A 24,445-nucleotide genomic window follows, 5' to 3' on the forward strand; every position below is an offset into this window, starting at 1 on the left:
GGAGAGGGGAGAGAGGGGAACGAAAATATATGTATATATACAATTTTCTCTCGCTTTATACAAACACAAACGCATTTTATACAATTTGCAGTTTTTGTATAAAGTGAGAGAGGCGAGTGAGAGAGCGAGATCTGGGAGAGTGGCGAGCGAGATCTGAGAGAGGGGAGAGAGAGGAACGAAAATATATGTATATATACAATTTTCTCTCGCTTTATACAAACACAAACGCACTTTATACACTTGCGTTTGTATAAAAAACGAGAGAGGCGAGGGAGAGAACGAGAGTGGAGAGCGAGATTCACCAGGAGAGAGGTTAAATAACAATAGTTTGCTATGGGGTACAATTAAATCAAACTATATTTATAGCATTTAATTTGAATTAATAGTTTGCTATTATATATAATTTTCCCAATAAATAACAGTGACCAAGCATTGCAGACGAAAATCTATTAAAACTTCTTTTAAAAAATAATTTTTAAGCTTATTTTTATTATTTGGACTTAAAAGCTAGTCCTAAAACCTATATAAGATGTACTATAAGAAAAATCATTTAATTTTGAAATTTGAACTGTGCGATGTAAATATAGAAAGAGTATTTACTGAAAAATTTGAATTTTATAACGTACTGCCGGTTGCATATCAATTAATTTGAGATTATATATTTCTGGGGCGAATTTCCAGTTGTAGAAAAAAAAAATTATTTTCTATTATGAATTATGATTATTATATATGACATCATTTACATTTAATTTTGTGCGTTCTATTTTGAAATTTTGTATTCTTTCATACTGCATGTGAAGTTAACTTTCATACCAATGCAGTCGACTCTTTCCAGTACTGTGATTTGGCAACATGAATAATGGATTTATTGGCTAATGGATGAGACTTGCCTAAACTCAAGAAAAAATGGATGATTGATTATCAGAAATTAGTTGAAATAAATACAATAATGCAAAACAGATTACGAATTTTGTTTCAGATATACTCTCCATCATCATTCATCGTCACTGTTTAAACTAAAAACAGGGGAAATCTGCAGAAATAATAGAGAGATCTTCTCATCAACTCCTATCTTATATTGTAACTGATTAGTATTTGTACTCCTTAAACTACAGAATCAAATACCTGACCAAGACAATTGCTGCATTGAACTCCAAAAAGGAAAAAACCCAAAAGAGAGAAAAGAAGAAGAAGAGCATTCTGTACTAGAATAAGATCACTGTGAGTATTTGAAAGAGCAAGACAGAAAAAGAACATACAAATACCCAGCAAGCAACACCATGACGACGATCTGATTCCTTCACTTCCTTGACGAGTTGAAAAACAGCAGTCTGAATTGGTATGTTACCTCGTTTATACAGTTTCAATAATAGCCTCACCTTCTCAATCGACTTAGTTTCCAGTATTTGGCAACATAATACGTCCCAAAATACAAGCCAAGCGATATACGTACCTCACCAAACGTATAGAAATGGCACCCCACCCCATCAAGAGAAACCAAAATGAAGCATCACTAGAATATTCGAATTTCAACTTCTCCATCGAGTTTAATAATATCCCAATTCCTCTACGGAATTCATACGGCGTTATGTTATAGAGCTCCTTGGGTAATTGATCCAAATACTCTCTTTATGTTTTGATAGAGATTTTTCACACGACATCCGTCGATTTAAGTTTGACGGATTCCCGTGCCTTGCCCCAGCTAGAAAATATGTACTGCTATCGTTTAGCATGAGCTGAGGGGATGATGATTTCAGGCTTTTTAGTGATGAATCTGAGGGTGATTTTGAGTTTTTGGCAGTTGAATTGCAATGCCGATTGAAGGTTAAAGAGAATAAGTTTGAGATTTAATTTGGGACTGAAAAGCCATCTCTAGTATGTGTGAGGTATGAGAGTGGAGAAGAAGAAGAATGCTTACGAAGCTTGGAAGAAAATCTCCGAGCAAAAACTAGAGAAGCCATTGTTGCTGAAGATTGCTGCGAGCAAAAAGCTTAAAAACGCAAATGAAGTGTTCTAGTCATATTTTTTCGGTTACAGGGTCCTTAAATACTCAAGGATCTCGATTCTTATCCACCAACAAGCTATTTACCGGAAAAGAAAAAGAAAAAGGAAGTCCAAAAGCCATTTACTGAATTTTTTTGGAATTTATATGCCATATTTTGTACAACTTTTGAGATTTGACACTCAAATTCAGTAATATATTCCCTTCGTTTCTTTTTAGTTGTCATAATTTTTTTTTAGAGTCAAACTATATGAATTTTGATTAACATTATAAAATGTATTTTTTTATCACATTGATATGAAAAAAGTTACAATTTATAGTACTTTTCGTATAGTTTTTGAACATCTAAAAATTTATTTTAAAATATTGAATGAATGTTATTTAATTTAGCTTTAAAAATTAATCAAATTGACTCTCGAAAAGTACAACATGACAACTAAATAGAAACGGAAGGAGTATTGGTTATGATTAATTTGTTTCTAATCTACTATTTTTGTTCAATTTGATGGTGATTAGTATACGTATGATTAGTTATGTTTGTATAAAATTATATTCATCCCATGTCAATCTTGTTAAATTGGTTCAAAATTCTAGCGAATCAACAAAAGTTATGCGTTCGTAATTTTTATTACTTCTTGATTTTTTTAAAGTGACAAATATTTTAATTTAATTATTATTAGCAAACGTGATAAGTAATGGAGAGGATACAAAAGGAAGATTTTATTGGTAAAAATAAACATTTTAAAAATTATTTTGGACCAATTGGTAGTGTTTCATGGATTGTTAAGAAATGGGGGGAGAGAATGGCAAGTAACTAAAGGAAATGCAAACTTATTTTACCACAAATTTAACTTCACAACAATTTTCTACTTTAATTTTGCTTCATTCTAAGATTGAAAATTTTCAAACCGCTTCTTCCCTCCAATAAACATGATATTATTTGGGGAATCAATTTTTTTTTACTACAATCTTTTTATACATTCTTAAACATACATTTTTTTAGCCTGTGACATATTTATTATAGTATATAGTATTATATTATATATTATTCATGTACATAAGTAATTCTAAAAAATCAAAACTCAAATAATAGGAGTATGGATTGATATTCACAAATATATACTTAAATTCTCAAACTAGGATTTTTTAATTTATTTTTTTTTGGCGTTCCATCCATATTCAAGAGAGTTTGATGATTTATAATTTTGCACATTGAGTTGTAATTTTTATTTTGCTAAACATACCTAAACATCTAAAGGTATTTTTGTTTTCAAAGTTTTACTTTACTACTATATATAAAGGCTCCAAGCATGTGTACTTGTAACTAGTGTTATTTAAGACTTGAATAGAAATTAATAAATTATTTTTTTTCAAAAAAAATCATTGATTTATCAATTATCGATAATGAGTTATAAATTAAGCGATTTTGATAATGATTTTGATTTATTTTTTCATATCAGATTAATATTTCTTAATGGTTTGAAAATTTTTATTAATGGGTTAAGCGTAATTCGATAGTAAATTAATAATATAAATTTATTTAAAGTCTTTGACTTAAATTGTTTTTTCTATACTTTTATTTCTAATTGTCTCAAATTCTTAATAATTCTAATAGGTGCGAATGTTTTCTTTTGAGCAAGATATATAATTTGTTAACTTATGTGCCACCTTGTTTTTAAGTAATTTTAAATATTTTTTGTGAAATATTCTTAATGGGTAAATCGATTACCAAATTAATAATGATCAATAATCGATAAATCTATATTTTATGTTAAGTACTTTTTTTGTCTCAATTTATCGAACATAAATGAATTTTGAATAGTCAATTAAAATTTTTATATGTTTTTTGAAATATCTGAAGTTGTTCATTATTATGATTTTAATGCTTTGTATATAATTTTAAAATATATAATGGATAAATTAAACTGTTAATTATTGTGGTTTATAATTTTTTTAATATAATTTTTTTAGATATATTACAAATCAAAAGAAAAGTAATACAATTAAATTGAAATGAATAAATTACTAAATGGGCCATAAATTTTAAGAAAAGCACCATTGGCTACAAATAAGACCGGTATGGATGGGATCCATTCTTTGATTTTGAAGTTTATCATTAACTTTTAATTTGTTTTATTAATTTTTAATTTTTAAATATGCTAAATCAATAAAATATTTTTATGGATTTTCAATTTATTGATTTTGGTGCTTAACTGTTGGATGTTAGTAACTATTTATTCAATCTAAATTACCTCTTAGAAAAAAAATTTAAAAGTAAAAGGACTTGTTCCCTATCTTCCTCATTCTTCAGTAGGGTTTTCTTTTTCCTGCCAAAACCCAGATTCCTCACAACTTCCCGGCGATTTGCGCCGGTGGATTCAGTTTCTGAACTTCTTCTCTCTTATATATAATACCAATCGCATTATAAAGCGAAGCGAAAATCCAATTCAAATCACAGCCTTCAATATGTCAATCCCGAGGGAGCTCTACCCCACCGAAGATGACCTCCCGTACGAGGAAGAGATCCTCAGAAATCCGTTCAGTTTGAAGCAGTGGTGGCGCTATCTAGTGGCACGAGCAGATGCGCCATTCACAAAACGAAGAGTGCTTTACGAACGAGCTCTACAAGCTCTCCCCGGAAGCTACAAAATATGGCACGCGTATCTCCGCGAACGTCTGGAGTTAGTTCGGAATCTTCCAATCAACCACTCCCTGTACCAAGCTCTAAACAACACTTTCGAGAGAGCACTTGTTACAATGCACAAAATGCCACGAATTTGGATCATGTACTTGGTGAGTTTAACTCAACAGAAGCTCGTTACTCGAACTAGACGCACTTTTGATAGAGCATTGTGTGCATTACCTGTTACTCAGCATGATAGGATTTGGGAACATTATTTAGTGTTTGTTAGTCAAAGGGGAATTCCTATTGAAACATCACTTAGGGTTTATAGGAGGTACTTGAAGTATGACCCTTCCCATATTGAGGATTTGCTTGAGTTTTTGTTGAATTCTGAGCTGTGGCAGGAGGCGGCAGAGAGGTTAGCTGGTGTATTAAATGATGATCGGTTTTATTCTATTAAAGGGAAGACTAAACATAGGCTTTGGTTGGAGCTGTGTGACTTGTTAACACAGCATGCTACTGAAATATCAGGTTTGAATGTGGATGCGATAATTAGAGGAGGGATTAAGAAGTTTACCGATGAGGTTGGGAGGCTTTGGACGTCGTTGGCGGATTATTACATTAGGAGGAAGTTGGTTGAGAAGGCGAGAGATATTTTCGAAGAAGGGATGACAACTGTGGTGACTGTTAGGGATTTTAGTGTTATCTTTGATGCGTACTCCCAGTTTGAGGAGAGTATGCTTGCCTTGAAAATGGAGGAGATGAGTGATAGTGAGGTGGAGGATGAAGGGAGTAACGGTGAGGTTGGGGCAGAGGAAGATGTAGATGAGGAGGATGATAGGTTGAATGTGGCAAAATTGGAGAAGAAGCTTAAAGAGTTTTGGCTAAATGATGATAAGGATATTGACTTGAGATTAGCGAGGCTAGAACATCTTATGGATAGGAGGCCAGAGCTTGCGAATAGTGTCCTTTTGAGGCAAAATCCGCATAATGTAGAACAGTGGCATAGAAGGGTAAAACTATTCGAAGGGAATCCGACAAAGCAAATATTAACGTTCACTGAGGCAGTTAGAACTATTGACCCAATGAAAGCTGTGGGGAAGCCACATACTTTGTGGGTTGCATTTGCAAAACTTTATGAAAACCACAAGGATATTGCAAATGCAAGAGTCATCTTTGATAAGGCAGTGCAGGTGAATTATAAAACTGTTGATCATCTGGCTAGTGTTTGGTGTGAATGGGCTGAGATGGAACTACGTCACAGGAATTTCAAGGGTGCTCTAGAACTGATGAGACGTGCCACTGCTGAACCAACTGTTGAGGTCAAACGGAGAGGTAATTCTGACTTTCCTTTTGTATCTGTGCTCTTTCTTTTTCATGACTGTTTCTTTGTTCTTGTCACTTGTTAAGTATTTAGCCCATCAAGCTTAAATAATAGTTCAGCATTAGATCTAATTGAGTCATGGAATACAAAGAAGTACTATATTGGTATTACCATTCATCAGGAACTAAAATTTTGAATGTGGTTTCGTGTTACTTTTGAAGTAAAACAATCTACCGAAGTAATTCTTCATCCAAAATAAAATAAAATCTACAGAAGTAGCAAGTAGTAAGAAAAAAGCTTGCATTTGGAAAAAATCCAGACAGCGGGTGATTCTTTTTTTTTTTTTTTGAGATAAGGGTAACTTTGTATTCACAAAAAATTCTATCATCCTAAGAAATGATGAATTGGAAACTTGCATCCCACATAGTGGGCACACCCCCATAAGGATAGTCAGATTACAAGTCTCCTAGGAAATCAACTAAATTTACCACTGCCCTTTCCAAATCTTCTTTACACCAAAAAATGGAAGGCTTAAGTCATTTTTATCTTCTGAAAGTTGATATTTTTCCCTTCAAGACAGCTAGCATTCCTTTCTTCCCAAATGATCCGCCAAATACATACTGGGATACTCTTCCACCATTCTTCCTTCCTTCCCCTGCTTCCAATTCCTGACCAACTGTTCAAGAGCTCCAGAGTAGTCTTTTTGCATCAGCCATCACCCAGCTAACCCTTAGGGATCGTTTGGTGTGAGGGATAAGAATAAATAGTCATGGATAAAAAAATAGTCCTAGGATTAAATTTTGATGTCTTGTTTGGTTGCCATGTTTGGGATATCTTATCCCACCATTTATACCATAGTGATGGGATAAGTTATCCCATATACATGGTGGGATAAGTTATCCCAAGATAATTAATCTTGGGATAACTTGTTCCCAACCAAACGACCTTAAGTGTACATAAGAAATGTTCCACAGATTTGTAGCTGTTTGAAAGTGTAGAAATAGGTGGTTGTTTACCTCAATTTCCTGCTCACACATGAAGCACCTTGAGCAAATCTGCATACCTCTTTTCTGTGATGCCTCATGTATAAGGCATGCCTTCCTAATTAGCAACCAGGCAAAGCATGTCTCTTTGAGTGGGCGATTTCTCTTGAAACTGAAACTTAGCAAAGTAAATTTTGTCTCTATTTTTGTACCCTCCTGGCTATAAAACTAATCATATGCTTTTAATTATCTTCTTTGAACTCCATGACCAATCTAAGTCTTTAAAATTGAAGCTGAAAAGTTTTAGGAAAACATTTTGTATATCTTGACTGAGGAATCTAGATATCTAATTTCATTTTCAGTCGATTGATGCTGTATGGATATTTGGGCTAACTCATGGTGCTCTCTTCATGTTTTAACATGCAGTTGCTGCTGATGGAAATGAACCAGTGCAAATTAAGCTACACAAATCTCTAAGGCTTTGGTTACTGTTTGTGGATTTGGAGGAGAGTCTAGGAAGCTTAGAGTCAACTCGTGTGGTCTATGAGCGAATTTTGGATCTGAGAATTGCTACACCACAGATTATAATAAATTATGCAGTACTTCTGGAGGTATGCATTTCATTCTAATCATTACTTATGTATCATCCTACTGTTTTACGTGCTCTTAAAAGAATGGGGGAGTTCTTTGCATTTTGCATATCTAATGTATGAACCATTCCTGGTTGCATCTTCACCAGTTATTTCCACGATTTACCCTCTAGTCTTAAGTTATTTTGCAGAACTTTAGAAGATTTAATTCTGTGAGGGCCAAAATAGGGATTGAATTCCCAAAACGGAAGTGGGATTGGAAGGAAAAAATTGACAACGAAAAGGAATAAGGGGCCAGTAGTGGGAGAAAGATGGAAGGAAACATTAGTAAGCTTAGTAATCTCCAGATTGAAAAAGATCTCCAATCTGCATACTTGTTGATTTGAGAATATTCTTGGGATACTAAATTGTCACTAAGAAGGATTCTTGATAGAAGCTGTGAATAACTGGCTGAGAAGTTTCATTGTGTAGGTAACATAGAGCTTCTGCAATCAAACAGCTATTCAAAATCCTCTCCCCCATTAGAATGTGGAGTATCCCATTTGTCACTTCTCCTCACTTGGAAACTAAATAACAAAGTATATGAATTTATTAAAGAACTACTAACTACTTGGTTTGTTTCTTACTAGGCAGAATTTCTTTTTAATTTCCTTCCAAATGAAAGTTGTAAACAAATATCAAATAGTATCTTTTAGACTTTTACACAAATCCCATTAGTGGGGCAATGGCCTTATACTGTGTGATGCTATCCTAATGTCTGGTTACAACATGAAGTCCTTCCACTCTTACTTTTATGACTCAGAAATCTTTACTGTTATTGATTCTCCATTAAGAAGGAGCCTTTTGTATAGTTAGTGACTTTCTACTGGATGGCTTCACTATTGCTGCTGGGTTAGCCCTTCTATTGATTTTCCATGTGTGAATAGTCTCTCCTTTTACTCTGCCTGTTTTTCTGATTATGTAATTACTATTTTTATCCATCAGAAAATGAGATTTCTATGATTTCACATAGACATTGAAAGATCGGGATGTAAATGATTAAAAAAAACAAGAGGATAAAGTGAAGCTAAAAAAAATGCATACATTTGAGGTCAAAATGCAAAAACTCCAGAAAAGAATTTTGGATATCTTTTCTCTCTGGTGCAATTGGATTTAACCTATAATAGCTGGTATTCATTTTGTCTAGGATCACAAGTACTTTGAGGATGCATTCAAGGTTTACGAGAGGGGTGTGAAGATCTTCAAGTACCCACATGTTAAGGATATATGGGTTACCTATCTTTCCAAATTTGTGAAGAGATATGGGAAGTCAAAGTTGGAACGAGCTAGAGAGTTATTTGAGCATGCTGTTGAACAGGTATGTATATGACAATATGTTTTATTTGTTCAGTCAACAAATATAACATTGGTTTTCTATGATATAAATCTGAATTGTAAAATCGTTCTTTTTTGCTCCAATATGGTAAGTTCATCTATGATGATTTTTGGAATTCAATGATTCACTGTTTTAATTGGATGTTAGGTTCTCAACTGATGTTTAAAAATCTCATGAGTTTTTCCTTGTTTTTCTCCAACTCCCTTAAAGTGGAGATTTTGCTATTGCTCTGATATTGGCGCATTTGCTTCTCATTAGCAATATCATATCCTTATGCGTGTTGAACGTATGTAAGGGCACCAGCCACTTTTTTGACCTTCTGTACAGATCTGATATTCATTAGAATTTCTTGGACTTGTGTATGCATTGTACAACAGGAACATCCCCTTTTTTGGGTGCAATTTAGTGTCAGTCAGTCAACATCCCCTCTGGCGTAACTTAATATTGTTAGTAAAGAAGAAAATTGGCGGATCTACGATAGCAACAGGTTTAAACTGATGGGAGAAACCATTGGCTGCCTAGATGTTCTGGGAGACACCTGTTTCTGTTGTCCGGAAATCCATCTTCCTTCAGCCAACGTCTTCAGTTACTTTCAAAATTATCCTTTTGGTCTTTCATCATCCTCTACTTTTTATATGGTAGTATTCTACCTGGATAAGGGCGCAAAAGTGGTTAGACAGCTCATTGAATCATTTTATGCATTGTGCTACGCATCTTGATTTTTTTCCCTTAGGGTTTAGTTTGAGGTCTTGTCATGTCTACCTGTGTGCATTTTATATTTATTTTTGATGCACAATGAATAAACACGCAGCTTCACCTATGTTACCTGTAGTTTGCTGATATCACATAAATCTGTTGTTTAAGTCTAGAATCCTATATTGGCCATGTCTTGGGTGATAGTTGCACTTCCAAATTATGGGAGAAATTTTGCTTAATGCTGTTAGCAGAGGCTCTCATTTAATGTCTAACTACTTCTTGTCTGCGTAGTTGCATCTTAAAGCACATTCCGTAAATTCTGTCTATCAAACTATGTTTGGATACTCATCTTGTACTGTTTCCATTCCCACCAGACCCCTGCTGATGCTGTGAAGCCATTGTATCTTCAATATGCTAAATTAGAGGAAGACTATGGTCTTGCGAAGCGGGCTATGAGGGTTTATGATCAAGCTACAAAAGCTGTTCCAGCAAATGAGAAATTGAGCATGTACGAGATCTATATAGCTCGTGCAGCTGAGATATTTGGTGTTCCAAGAACACGGGAGATATATGAACAAGCAATTGAGTCTGGGCTTCCAGACAAGGACGTGAAAGTTATGTGCTTAAAGTATGCGGAACTTGAGAAGAGCCTAGGAGAGATTGATCGTGCTCGTGCACTATACAAGCACTCATCACAATTCGCAGACCCTAGATCTGATCCTGATTTCTGGAACAAGTGGCATGAGTTTGAGGTGCAGCATGGTAACGAGGATACCTTCCGTGAGATGCTCCGTGTAAAGAGGAGTGTATCTGCAAGCTACAGCCAGGTAAAAAAATACTCAGTTAATCATTAAGTTAGCCATCTGTGATGTCCTTGAGATCAGTAAATTAAGGAGCTCAATCGTATTCTCACAAAGAATTAAGACCAAAGAGTACTTGTGGCATAGTTTATCCAAAAAAGTATTAAAGTGTACTTGCGGCATAAAAGAAGGCGGAGGAGGGAAATTGTTTTGGTACTTGATTTCTTCTAATAGGAAGGATTGTGTAAGAAGAGTAATAATCTGGTTAGAATGCTAGTACCAACTTAATCAGGATAGAATAATTACTTTACAATGTGTATCATCCAACATGGCATATAATTAACTTTGGAAGATGACAACCTAGCTTCTGATTAGACTGGGTCACTGGGAAACCTACTGTTAGAGCTACTTATGTTTAATGCCAGGAAATTTCTTGAAAATAGGAAGGGCTCATAATGTAGTATTTAGCTTAAGTAACTATCATTTTTAACTTCTTGGTGTATGAACTATCATGGACTTGGTATATTATATCAATCAAATCAGTCAACTATACTTAATCTCATACTAGTGGGTTGTAAGAATCCTCTATATTCCATTATATTCTGGTCCATGCAGTCCAATATTGAAAAACAATTACTTGTCTTTTAAGGTGAATTTAGGGTTCTCTAAATCTCACAATATCCCTTCAGTGATATAAGTCTTTAACCCAAACCAAGAGGACTTCTGGCAAATATTAGATCTAATGCAAGTTTTCTAACAATTACCAAGCCTTACCCCAACAAGTTGGTATGTCCTATAGTGGTCATTTGTTCATTGTGTTCTTTTTTCTGACCTAAATGTACATTTATGAGAGATTTAGGTCTCTTGAGACAACTTCTTTGTGATTTTGGATCCACCTCCTTCTCTTTTAGCACCTTAAATTGTCACATGTCACACTACCGGATCCGTGAATTTGGAGGTCTACGTAAAATATGGCCGAACCATCTTGGGTGATCACCTTATAATTTATCCTCTTATATCCCTGCTTATGTCCTTGTTTGATTTGATCATTTCTAGTTATTTCCTGGTAAGATCACACATTTTCTTTAACATGCGTATTTGTGAAACACCGATAAGTATATATTAGGCTCTTGAGAACCAACCACTCTTAAAACATTGCCGCATCTCTCAGAATCGTTCTATAGAACTCCTATGGTGCTCCATTTGAATTATCCTATTTTAGTCCTTTATGCTCAACTTTCATCTATCATTGCATCTTTTTGGGGAAGATTTGAGATATTTGAATTATTGGACCTATCAAAAAGAATATTTGAGTTGTTTGTAGTAGTTACTACAAACCTATCCAATCTCACTTGTTATTTGTTCTTTTGCAAGCTAAACTTGAAGTTCCTCTGTTCTGTCTTACTCCACTAACCCTCACTCTCTAGAGTGCTAGCTTCTCTATAGTTCTAGTTTTTGGTTAACATCCTTGCTAGTTTTTTCAATGATACAATCATATGCAAATAGCATGCTCCATGGAGTTCTCAAATGATCTGCTATCGGTTGATTCATCTGAAAGTAAGGAAAGAAGTATGGGTTTAAGGCAGATCCGTGGTGTAGACCCATAATTTAGGGAACTCCACTCGATCTCCTTCCGTTGATCTCACCTTTTTGACCTTTCCTTCATACACATCCTTTTAATAGTTTTGTATATTTTCACATTTGTGCATTTCTTGAACTTTGTTGATTGACCATCCTGACATGCTTCTTATACCTGCAGACACATTTTATCCTGCCGGAGTATCTCATGCAAAAGGATCAGATGCAGACCCTTGAGGAAGCAAAGGACGTTTTGAAAAAAGCTGGTGTTGCTGATGATGAGATGGCAGCTCTTGAGAGGCAGTTAGCGCCCCCTGAAAATGATACAAAGAGCAAAGAACAGAGTCGGGTAGTTGGATTTGTTAGTGCAGGAGTAGTTGAGTCAAATGGACAGAAAGTCACTGCAAACAATGAGGATATTGAGCTACCTGAGGAAAGTGATTCTGAAGAGGATGATTATAAGGTTGAAATTGCACTGAAAGAAGCCCCTGATGCAGTGTTTGGAGGTCTAATCCGTAAGAGGGACAACGAAGGTGATGAAGCAGAAGACGACTCTACTGCCAAGAATAAAGATAGTGATGGCCCTCTTGGTGCGCTAGAAAGAATAAAACGAAGGAAACAACAAGCATCTTAGAGTTTGTATTTTTCTGCTGCATTAGTTGGTTTGAAATTTTTGACCTAATTCCTAATCGTGTAAATTCAAGTTCTAGATTGTTGTATGTCAAGATCTAAACTAGAATAAAATCAACAACAACCTTTTTTGGGATAATTTTCTGATTTATATTAGTAAAACTTCAAACTATTACAACTAAGAATAGAAATACGAGTACTGAATTGAACTACTCCACTGGGATTCCGTAGATGAGCTTCATCTGCAGAAGAAGATAAGAAGAATTTAGACCAAGGGAGAAGAAGAAGAAAGAGAGAAGAAACGAGAAAAATACCAATTGATTTGTTGGCCTTCTTCTCTCCTGGTTGTTAGACTTATAAACACCTCGTCTGAGCTGGCAGCATCGTATCCCTTCAAGCTCATTAAACAACTTCCAATCGCAGCCATCTATTGAATGAATTGTTATTACTCGTTCGCCCCCATATCGAATCCTCATAACTACAGAACTTTATTTGCTCTTTATTTGAAAGCATAACATACTCGACGACATCAAATAATCCTTGTCCTCAAGGATTAGCTATGAACTCTGGAAACTTAGCCTTGATGAACTCAAAATCCTCCTAGGTAGCATCTTCAGGAGGTGAGTTAGACCATTGAATCAGGAGTTTAACAACAACTGAATTTTCCCTCTGTACCAGCTGCCTCTGCAAAATGGCAACAGGCTTGACAAGGAATTGGCCTTCAACATTAGTCATGGGCAGGGTTGATTGAACCACCACTCTAGAAACAACCTTTTTCTTTAGAAGTGAAACTTGAAAGACAGGATGCACCTTGGAAGAAGGTGGAAGAGCTAGCTTGTAAGCAACTAGTCCAATCCTGCTGATTACCAGATAAGGCCCATAATATTTTGAACTTAACTTAAGGTTCTTCCTCAGAGCTAAGGAAGTTTGCCGATAGGGTTGCAACTTCAAATACACTATATCACCAACTTTGAACTCCCTTTCAGTTCTCTGATCATCAGCAAAATACTTCATCCTCTCTTGAGCCTTGTGGAGATTGTCCTTTAATAATTGTTGCATTTGTTGTCGGTGCATAATCACATCTTCAACAGCAGGCACCACAGTGTCTAAGAGAGGCCCAAGAGACAGTTAAGGTGGAGAATAACCATACAAGGCTTCAAAAGAGGTGCATTGGAGACTACTATGGAAGTTAGTGTTGTACCACCATTCAGCAAAATATAACCACCTCTTTCAATTAGTAGGTCTGCTGCTAGTCATACACCTCAAATAAGTTTCAATACACCTGTTCACCCTTTCTGTTTGGCCGTCTGTTTGCGGGTAGTAAGCAGAGTTATAGGACAATTGAACCCCCTTTAGTTTGAACAAAGCTTGCCAAAAATTGCTAAGAAACACATTGTCTCTATCAGTGACTATAAAGTAGGGGTACCATGTAAGGTCTGTACCCTTTTCCAAACTTATCAGCCACAATAGTTGCAGTATAAGGATGAGACAGAGCTATGAAATGTGTTGATTTTGTGAACCTGTCAACTACCACCAAAATGACATCCTTTCCTTCAGACTTATGCACCCCTCTATAAACTCCATACTAATATAAGTCCATGCTTGGTTGGGAATAGGAAGTGGTTGAAGAAGACCAGGATATGCTATAGCCTCATCCTTGCTCCTCTGACAGATATCACATTCTACAACATAATTGATTACCCGGATAACCTCTTAAGTGTTCCTAACTGACCGGAATGACCCCCTAATGGTGAGCTATGAAAAACATGTAGTAGTTGTTGTCTTAGTGTGCCAATAGATCCCACATAGATTTTTCCTTTCTTCCGCAAGATCCCAGATTGATAGTGCCACATATTAGGACCTTGTAAGTCTACCACCAACTGAGTAATAAGATCGAAAGTGTCACGACCCGAGCCTACACCCTGGACGTGGCCGGCACTTGAAGACCATTGTTGGTCCCCAAGCGAACCCTCATCCTGGCTGACTACAAGTGAAAAACTGATTCAAGAATACAAAACTTAAAAATTGAAATAAAAGTTCATAAAACTTAAATACAAACTTTAAGTCCAAAGAAAGCTCTGTATAATAAAATATATACAACTCGCCATAAAAAGGCAACTTTAGTCTTTAAAACATTTAATAAAATAAATGATATAGACTTCTCAACTATACTGACTATCTATGAAGCCTCTAACTGATAAAGATAGAAGTCGGGACAAGGCCCACGACATCCTAACAACTGATATAACTGAAAGGTAAATGAAATCCTTCGAAAGCAAGGAGGCTCACCATAGCTAACTCGAACTCTCGGATGTATCAACAAAGCTCTTGTTGATGATCCTGAATACATGTGTCTGCATCATGAGAAGATGCAGGCCAAATGGCTCAGTACGTGGAATGTACGAGCATGTAAGGGGAATTCCAAAACATAAACATAAGCTTGAAACTTAGTAGAAATGAAACATACTTACGTCTTCTCAAACTTACTCAACTCAATGAATACTCAAGGGTACTCAAAACTACTCAAACTTACTCAACTCAGAAGTACTCAAGGATAAGATACTCAACTTCGAGATTAGATACTCAACAAAAAGATATGATATTCGACTCAAAGATATGATATTCGACTCTGGATACTCAACTAAATATGACTGAACTCATTTCAATATAAAGCAATTTAAAACAAGTACAATATAAAGAAACAAACTGTTTAAAAACATGCTGTCAAATCGTGTGTATGCAAGGATACAACATAACTCTGAAATGTATATAAAAATACAATAAACTGATGTATATAAAAATACAATAACTTCTGTGGGAGTTTCTCTAACCGACAACCATCACATAAGAGCTATAGTGATGATACAACGATCTACCTCACGCTGCCAGCACATCCTATACCCGGCCAAAGGTATAGGACCTGAACTACTAATGGATCCACTAGTCTATGTGAAAAGGGTTCATCTAAAAAGTATGACCCTTTTCTACCCATGAGGGCTACATGGTTTATGGGGGCTGTGAGTTGTATGAATTCTCCCCCATATCGGTGCTCAATACTACTCCCAAAAATAAACTAGCTCTTATGTTTTAAAAACATACTTCTTTCTACTGATTTGAGATAATTGCTCAAAAACTTAGCTCAAAGGCTATCTTGGAAATCCAGTTTCCTCTCTTGCTTCATTTAGAAAGCGATTACTCTTTTTTGAAAACTAGCCCGACAACTCTTTGGAAATCTCAGTTTCCGTTCTTATTTAAATGTGAAAACATTTATAAACTCTTTGGGAATACTTAGTCCCCATATACTTTTGAATAAAAAGACTTCAAACTTTACTTTTTACTCTTTACTGAACTCAAAACTTAAGTCTTAAAACAAAGTTAAAACGTTTGTAAAAGACTTCTTAAAATATGGTTCATACCGAATTATGGACATGAACTACTCAATGCAAGGTTTTCAATAACCATAGATAGAACTCAAATACTTGGAACTCAAAAACTTCAATGATACTACTCATTTAAAGAATGCTCAACTCAGAAGGTTCATACAGAATTATAAGCATGAACTACTTAACTCAAGGATTCAAAGATACTTCTCATCTCAAGACTGTTCGACTTATAGTGTTCGTGCGGGATTATGGGCATGAAATATTCAACTCAAGGACTCAAAGATACTTTTAAAAAGGTATTAAGAACTCAACACTTAAAGGCTTAAAACTTGAAGATACCACTTCTCTGAAAGATGCTCAACTTACGAAGTTCATGCGTAATTATGGGCATGAAACAACTCCACTCGATGGTCTAAATAACAATATGAAACTCATGTATGTGACTCTTCTCATTCTCTGACTTACTTCCTCAAAACTTAGTTCAAATCGATAGTTGATCTCAAAGGATTCACAATTGAACTCAAAGGCTTTCTTGAACTCTACTCTTAACTCTCTCTTGAATTTGAATTATGAATTCAAGAGTTATGATTCATGATATGAAGGATTTCAATAACAATATAGCTATTCAATAATTAGGAATAGAACTTTTAAAGAAACATGAATTCAAGAACTCAAAATCAACTTTATCTCAAGAATACTCAAATCTAGGGAAAGTATCCTAGATTTCTCTTTTACTGATCTGAAAGTAGATGTAGGGCGTGAGGACGAACTATTCCAACACTATGATAGCCTTAGGTACCTAAAAGAAAAAGATTCTTTAAGAATCTTGAAGAAGAACTTGATTAGAAGCCTTGAAACCCTAGCTTGAAGGTAAACAATCAAGAAGACCTTTCTTGAGATTCTTGAATTGGTTTCTTGAAATCTCTATGGCCAAAAATTATGATTTTGATGAGTGAAGATGAAAATCTGATTGTTTTGAGCTTTTTTATTAGTCAAGAAATTCATTGATGGTTTTCTTGGAGGTAAAAAGACAAAAACGATTATTTTTAATATTTTCCCATCGGCTAATTCGTAACAGCACTGTATATGTTACTAAAATAGTCATAACTTTTTACTCAGATATTGGATTGACGTGAAATTGGTGGGATTGGAAAGTAGATTCAATTACCTTTAATTGGATAGGTTACGGATCACGTAACTCTTAATATTCTAAGAGATATGGTCGTTTAAAGTTGACCCAAGCAGAATCTTACATCAAAACTTAATGAAACTTCCAGAACACTTTTCAAGAACTCATCAAGAACTCTAATCTTTAAATTTCAAGAACGAAATTACGCTGAATAAATCATGATTGGTATGTGGGTGACAGAACCCAACACTATGGAAGCTTACATACCTCTTAGGGATTAAACCCATGGTGAAAATCCGCAACGAGATGCAAGAATCTCGACGAACGCTTGATCCTCTCCTCTTTTCTCCTCTTTTCTCTTCTTCTATTCTCTTAACTAAAACCCTAGGCGTAAACTAGGATTACAAAACTGAACCTAATAGTATTAGACCCTTAAAATATTACTAAAAACGAATTAAATCTGATTGGGTAAGGAAAAAACCAAAATATGGTAACTGGTAGAACGCCTAAATCATCCTGAGCTAGGAGTTATGGTCTTTTGAAGTCAACCCGAAACTCATACTTAGCTTAACTTGTAAAAATTTCAGATTTTACTTTTTCCAATTTAATTCTTTTTGGAACTCAAGGTGCTACATCTAGTGACCTTAACACTTAAGAAATTTTAATTCCTCGGTAAAATCTCACTCACTACGATGAACGGTTCGAGTCTTAGTTCGAAAAAAATTTCTGGGGTGTTACAGGAAGCAAACGTGTCACCTTCATAACTGGTTGTGATGTCTTGCACCCAAGTTGGAACCGATGAGCTGATAGCTTGTAATTTAGCAAGCAAAGAAATTTTTTATTTTTCTTGCACCCCTTCAAATTGTTTGGAATGAGCATCAACAACTCGGTTCTCAGCTCCTCTCTTGAACTCAACTTTATAGTCTAAGCCTAACAACTTGGTATGCCCCTTTTGTTGGATAACTGAAGTAACTCTCTGATCAAGCAAGTATTTCAGGCTGTGGTGATCAGTTCTTACCACAAAGTGTGTATACTGTAAGTAGTGCCTCCACTTGTCTATAGCACTAAGCAATGCCATGTACTCCTTCTCATAAATAGACCTGCCCCTATGCTTCATAGCCAATACTTTGCTGAAATAGGCCATTGGCCTCCCTTTTTGCATGAGAACTGCACTAATTCCTGAGTGACTTGCATCTGTTTCAACTACAAATTCTTGGGAATAATTAGGTAGGGCAAGGACTGGGTTGTTAGACATAGCGTCCTAAAACTGCCTTTTTTAGGAGATCAGTAAGTGGTCTACATATTTTACCATAGTTGGCTACGTACTTCCTATAGTATCTCGTCAGCTCTAAGAATCCCCTCAAAGCTCTCAAGGAAGAGGGTCTGGGCCACTGCACCATAGCCGCTACCTTTTATGAGCACTAATGACATGACCAAGATATTCAACCTTGGATTGACCAAACGAGCGTTTGGATCTCTTAGCAAAAAGTGAATGTTCCCTCAATGTCATAAAAACAGTAGTAACATGCTTCACATGTTCTGCAAGAGACTGACTATATATTAAGATATCATAAAAAAAAACTAGCACAAACTTTCGGAGAAAAGGTTGAAATACCTGATTCATAGGAACCTGAAATGTGGCTGGGGCATTAGTAAGCCCAAATGGCATCACTTGAAACTCATAGTGCCCCATATGTGTCCTGAATGCTGTCTTAAACACATCATCATATTTCATTCTAATCTGATGGTAACCGGCCCTTAAATCCACCTTCGAAAAATATCGTTGAACTATGTAACTCATCCAATAAGTCATCTACAATGGGTATGGGATACTTGTCTTTCACTGTAGCCTCATTCAACCCTCTATAGTCTACGCAAAACCTCCAAGTCCCATCCTTTTTTTCACTAGCAATGCAGGTGAAGAAAAATGGGACTGACTGAGCTGAATAGTATCATGTGACAACATATCCTTCACTTGTTTCTCCAGCTCCTCTTTTTGAAAGTAATTGTACATGTAAGGCCTTAAAATAACAGGCAATGATCACGGCTTCAACGAAATTGAGTGATCTAAACTCCTTACTGGTGGTAAACCTTTAGGTTCGGCAAAGACATCTTCAAATTGTTGCAGTACCACTTTTATTGGTTCTTCAATGGTTTCCTACTTAGTAGTTGTGTCCATGCTGACCATGAACAAGTGAGCCATCAAAGTCTGACCCTTTCTAATCAGTTTTCCCATCGTACCACTGCTAAAATCATGTGAATACTTCCCTCTTCAGGAATAGCATACAACACCTCTTTATTGGTCTTTTTTCCAATAGTGACACTCCTCTTCTCAAGGTCAAACTTGATGGGGTTGTATTTTTTCATTTAATCATTCCCTAGGACTATATCACACCCTCCCAACCTGATAATCCTTAGATCTTCTCTGAATGATTTCCCTTCCATCTTCTAGCTGAAACTCGTACAAGTAGAATTACATAACAAATAGTTACTATCAACAACAATGACTCTCATAAGAGAGCTATAAGTTTCTACATAACCTGTTTCCATCACAACTTATGAATCAATAAAGCTATGAGTGCTTCCTGAATCAACCATCATAGTTAGATTCCTATTCTTAGCTATTCCCTTTACTAAAATGGTATTCACCCCATTGTGATTGCCAGACAAGGCACTCAGACAAATAGCCTCTTGCATCTCCTGTTGGATTTCCCCTTCAATTATCACATCAATTAGGGTTTGCTCCTCTATTATTTCACTAGTTTCAGTAGGTGTTGCTCAAGCCGCTTGCCCATCTTCTGTGATTCCCTTGATGCAATTCAACTGTCTATTCTTACATTTATGCCTTGGAGTATACTTATCTCCACACCTGAAACAAAGATGGTTGTTCTTCCTATATTCGTAAACTTCTGGACTTAATCGGTAAGTGGTTGGTCTAGTGGAAGTCATAGGTGTTGGTTTTGGGGAAAAACTACTCACATGAGCCTTGATAGGTCTAGTATCAGTTTTGTCCTTCTTAAGAGCTGCTTCTATGGCCTTCTTTTGCATCCTGACTTGTTCAATTGCAAAGCTGAGGGTAGTGGGCTTAAACATCTTAATAGCATACTTGATCTCCTTTTTGAGTCCTCCCACGAAACTAGATATGAAATGAGCTTCATTCAAGACCGGATTTCTTATCAATATCTCTGCTTTGAGATCCTCAAACTTTCCCAAATATTCATCTACAGATCTAGTCTGATTCAACTTGTTAAAGACTTCCAAAACATCCTCCATTAAAATTTCTCCAAACCTAATGCATAATTTTTCTTTAATCTCTACCCAGGTTAATACCCCTACACTCAGTACCATAGAGTTATACCATGTTTCAGTCATTCCATTAAGATAGAGTGATGCTGCTTCAACCTTCAAGTTGTCAACAATTCTATGTAAATTAAAGTACCTTTCGCACTTTTTGGGCCATACCTTAGGCTGGTGACCTTCGAAACTGGGCAATTCCCACTTAGGAGGGTGGATGAGAACTCTCTCGTGCCTCAAATTCCTATGTTCTTGTCCTAGAATGGGTAAAATGCCATCCCCTTTAGGAATGTTCAGATCAACAGCTACTGGTCTCCTTGCAGTTAACCTTTCCACAATTTGTTCTAAAGCTCCTCTGATTCCCACATGTGTTTCACTGATCTCACGATTACTATTAGCTAACCTTTCCATCGTATCTTCATGTCGATTCAGTCGATCGTCCATGGATTTGAATCTAGTACCATCCGCCATGATAGATCTTCACGCATAGGTCGCATTAGCTAGGCTCTGATACCAATTGTCAAGATCTAAATTAGAATAAAATCAACAACAACCTTTTTTGGGACAATTTTCTGATTTATATTAATAAAACTTCAAACTATTACAACTAAGAATAGAAATACGAGTACTGAATTGAACTACTCTACTGGGATTCCATAGTTGAGCTTCATATCTGCAGAAGAAGATAAGAAGAAGAATTTAGACCGAGGGAGAAGAAGAAGAAAGAGAGAAGAAACGAGAAAAATGCCAATTGATTCGTTGGCCTTCTTCTCTCCTGGTTGTTAGACTTATAACCACCTAATCTGAGCTGGCAGCATCGTAGCCCTTCAAGCTTATTAAACAACTTCCAATCGCAGTCGTCTATTGAATGGATTGTTATTACTCTTCCGCCCCCCATATCGAATCCTCATAACTACAGAACTTTATTTGCTCTTTATTTGAAAGCATAACATTGTATAATTTTAATTTCTCCATTGAGAAGGTGTACATCACTCGTTATTTAAAGTTTACGTTTGTTTATTCCTCTCTCTATCCAGAAAAATGGTGAGGCGATTATAGTCTTTCACTGCAAGAATGCATCATTTTGTGTTTAGAATTGTATTTTGCTTGTCACGACCCAAGCCTAGGGCCTAGACGTGACCGGCGAATGGGGAACCCGAAGGAACCCCAAACAAGCCTCATAGCGTATCATTACACATCCTTAGTCGCGGAAGCAATTAAAATAACCATAAGCGATAAGCATAATCAAGGGGAAATCGGGACTAAGGGAGCAAGAAACAAAAAAAAAGGAGTGATACATAAATACCATAGATGAGTCAAGCTCAAGCATAATACACAACTTGTCCAACACCACCTCTAAACATGGGTACTTAGCGGGGGCCAAAACAAACTACCGGGCTCACCCTCATAGTTAATACATAACTAAAAAAGGAAAAGGTCTTATACATAGCAAAAGATCATGAGCAACGTCCCCGGAATGGAGGACTCACCAATAACCTTGATAGGAAATCGTATTAGCCACGCGGAGGAGGATGATCAATCGGTGCTCTGGTCCCTACATGGTGACATCATGTAGGCATAGAGTATGCATTAGTACGTTTGAATGTACTAAGTATATGGGATGCAATGCAATGCTACAATAGATGGACATCATAGGAAAAATGCATAATCATACCCGATAGATAGCATATTAGAGAAATGATATGTATAATGATGCTTACATAAAAATCATATTTAGTGGGACGTAGTACATGTGTGGCGAGTGACCATCAATATAGTATTTCCAAGGCCTACCACCCCCTTGGAGAGGCGAAAGAGGTACAAACCCCTCAATATGGTTACCCGGGCCTACCACCCCCCGAGCTAGGGACCAAGGTACAAACCCCTCGATATGGTTATACGGGCCTACTACCCCCCGTACTAGGCAACCAAGGTACCAACCCCTCGATACGGTTATACGGGCCTACTACCCCCCGTACTAGGCTTGGTCGACTCACAACACTATATAGAGAAAATCATATACATGTATCCCTTTCATCATCATTTCAATAATTATATAATCATCCGACTCATAGGATGTACATTGGACCTTCCATTTCCTATGAATTCTATAAATGACATTTTATCAAACACATGGTGGGCTATTGTTCATGTAGATAAAATCATGTCTTTCAAGAGTACTAAGTCCAACCAATTCCGAAATACATATAAATCAGCCCACCAACAACATACATATATATATCAACCTTCATAATTTGATCATGGAAGCATGAAAACCATAAACATCACATAATAATTCCATTTCATGATAATATGCAAAAATAGACCATAATAGAATGTGTAGTAGTAATTCCATAATTCAAGAGTTCATAAATGATCATAAGGACCCATAAACTTGAAGTAAAATAGAGGATAAATGGTTGGACTTGTGGAAAGGAAGGTTTCCACAATCAACCCACATACCTCAACTTTGGAGAATCCTTGATGAAGATTGGAATGGAGAATTGATGCTTGAGATTGAGTCTTGAATCCGGAATTAGAACTTGAGATGTTTGAATTTGGTTGAAGATCTTGGTGGAATTTTGGAGAGGGATTAGTGAGTGTTTTTGAGTGTTTTGAAGCTAGAAAGAAATATAACTAAGTATGGGACATGTCCTCTTTTATAAAAGAAAAACGTCTCCAGCCCGCTACAGTAACGTAGCTCACTGGAATTTGCAATTCTGCCCGGACAGATTTTACGAAAATGGTCATAACTCCTTCATCCTAACTCGAAATGAGGTGAAACCAATTGCATTGGAAAGATAACTCGAAGGGATTTAATTTAATAGGTAGTGGCCTTTCCAGTTCCTTGTGTGCTAAGAGATATGCCTCTTTAAAGTTGACCCTCCAAATTGCATTTTTTGCGATTTTTGAATTTTGATACGGTTGCTCTAAAATTCGGGTTAGACCCATTTCCCACTCAATTTGACCCCCTGAATAAGAATATGAAGTCGAATTTCCGAAATTATGCACGGATTTTGAGATATATGGAAATTACAATTATAGGTGTTTCCGAAGCACATTTTCGGGCATTTTTGGGGTCGTTTCATTGCTACTTTATTTTTTTATGACAAAAATAGTCCCTAGGTCTAAAATGGTCCCTTAACTATATACTTATCGGATATAGGAGTAGGTCTAAAATGGTCCCATAACTATATACTTAACGAATTTAGTCCTTTAACTATAAACTTACTGATTTTAGTCCTTTAACTATTCAAAAACTTATCATGTTTGGTCTTTGTCCACTTTTTAAATACAAATAACTTAGGTTTATATTAAAGGAATTCATGTTCCGAGAAATTAAATCCTTTAGCAACTTTTTCTGTTGTTTCTCTCTCTCCCTCTACTATTTTTTCTTCAAATTAACCTAATGCGAAGAACCTTAACCTCAACAATTTAAAATAAAATTTACGATGAAAGAAAATATAAGTCATAGTTTTATTTAACAGAGGATAAAATGAAGCATATTATTGCTACTAATGACTTGAATATGCTAAACCTTATTATAAAAAGAAAATATTTATTACCCGTTAAATCCAAAGTTTGTATTTCAACGACTTCATTGAACGAAATTTATAAAATGGTAGATTTGCAATTTTTTAAATAGATTAATTTTATTATTCTATTCATTTTATTTTACGTAAAGAAATTTGAGTAAATTAAATAAAATCCGCACTTATTAGCATATTCAAGTCATTAACAACAATTATATGTTTAATTTTATCCTTCATTGAATAAAATTAGGACTTATATCTTCTTTCCTCATTAATTTTATTTTGAATAGTTGACGTTATTGTTCTTTTCATAAGAGTAGTTTGAACAAAAAATAATGAGGATAGAGAAACAACTTAAAAAATGGGTTAAATATTTAATTTCACGAAGATTTTGGTTAATATAAACCTAAGCTATTTGTATTAAAATAAATGGACAAAGACCAAACCTGATAAGTTTTTGAATACTTAAAGGACTAAAATCGGTAAGTTTATAGTTAAGGAACTA

At 35.7% G+C, this 24,445-nt stretch overlaps 2 protein-coding genes across 4 annotated transcripts in view; both read left to right on the forward strand.

The window, feature by feature from the left end:
• The window catches only part of LOC125843766 (protein M7), a 236,831-nt gene that overhangs the window by 206,326 nt on the left and 6,060 nt on the right, over positions 1-24,445 (forward strand). The window lies entirely within an intron of this gene.
• The window catches only part of LOC125843550 (uncharacterized), a 51,911-nt gene continuing 31,833 nt past the window's right edge, over positions 4,368-24,445 (forward strand). Inside the window, exons 1-5 of one of the 3 annotated variants that reach the window (XM_049522673.1) lie at positions 4,368-5,960; positions 7,359-7,543; positions 8,709-8,879; positions 9,968-10,420; positions 12,153-12,773. In XM_049522673.1, coding sequence (XP_049378630.1) covers positions 4,469-5,960; positions 7,359-7,543; positions 8,709-8,879; positions 9,968-10,420; positions 12,153-12,605 — 2,754 coding nt within the window. In that variant the 5' untranslated portion in view covers positions 4,368-4,468 and the 3' untranslated portion in view covers positions 12,606-12,773. Of the gene's footprint in view, positions 5,961-7,358; positions 7,544-8,708; positions 8,880-9,967; positions 10,421-12,152; positions 12,774-24,445 lie in introns of those variants that run through there. The other 2 variants (XM_049522689.1, XM_049522681.1) reach the window with 2 other exon arrangements.

This window comes from Solanum stenotomum, chromosome 1 (assembly GCF_019186545.1).
Source record: "Solanum stenotomum isolate F172 chromosome 1, ASM1918654v1, whole genome shotgun sequence".
Taxonomy (NCBI): Eukaryota; Viridiplantae; Streptophyta; class Magnoliopsida; order Solanales; family Solanaceae; genus Solanum; species Solanum stenotomum.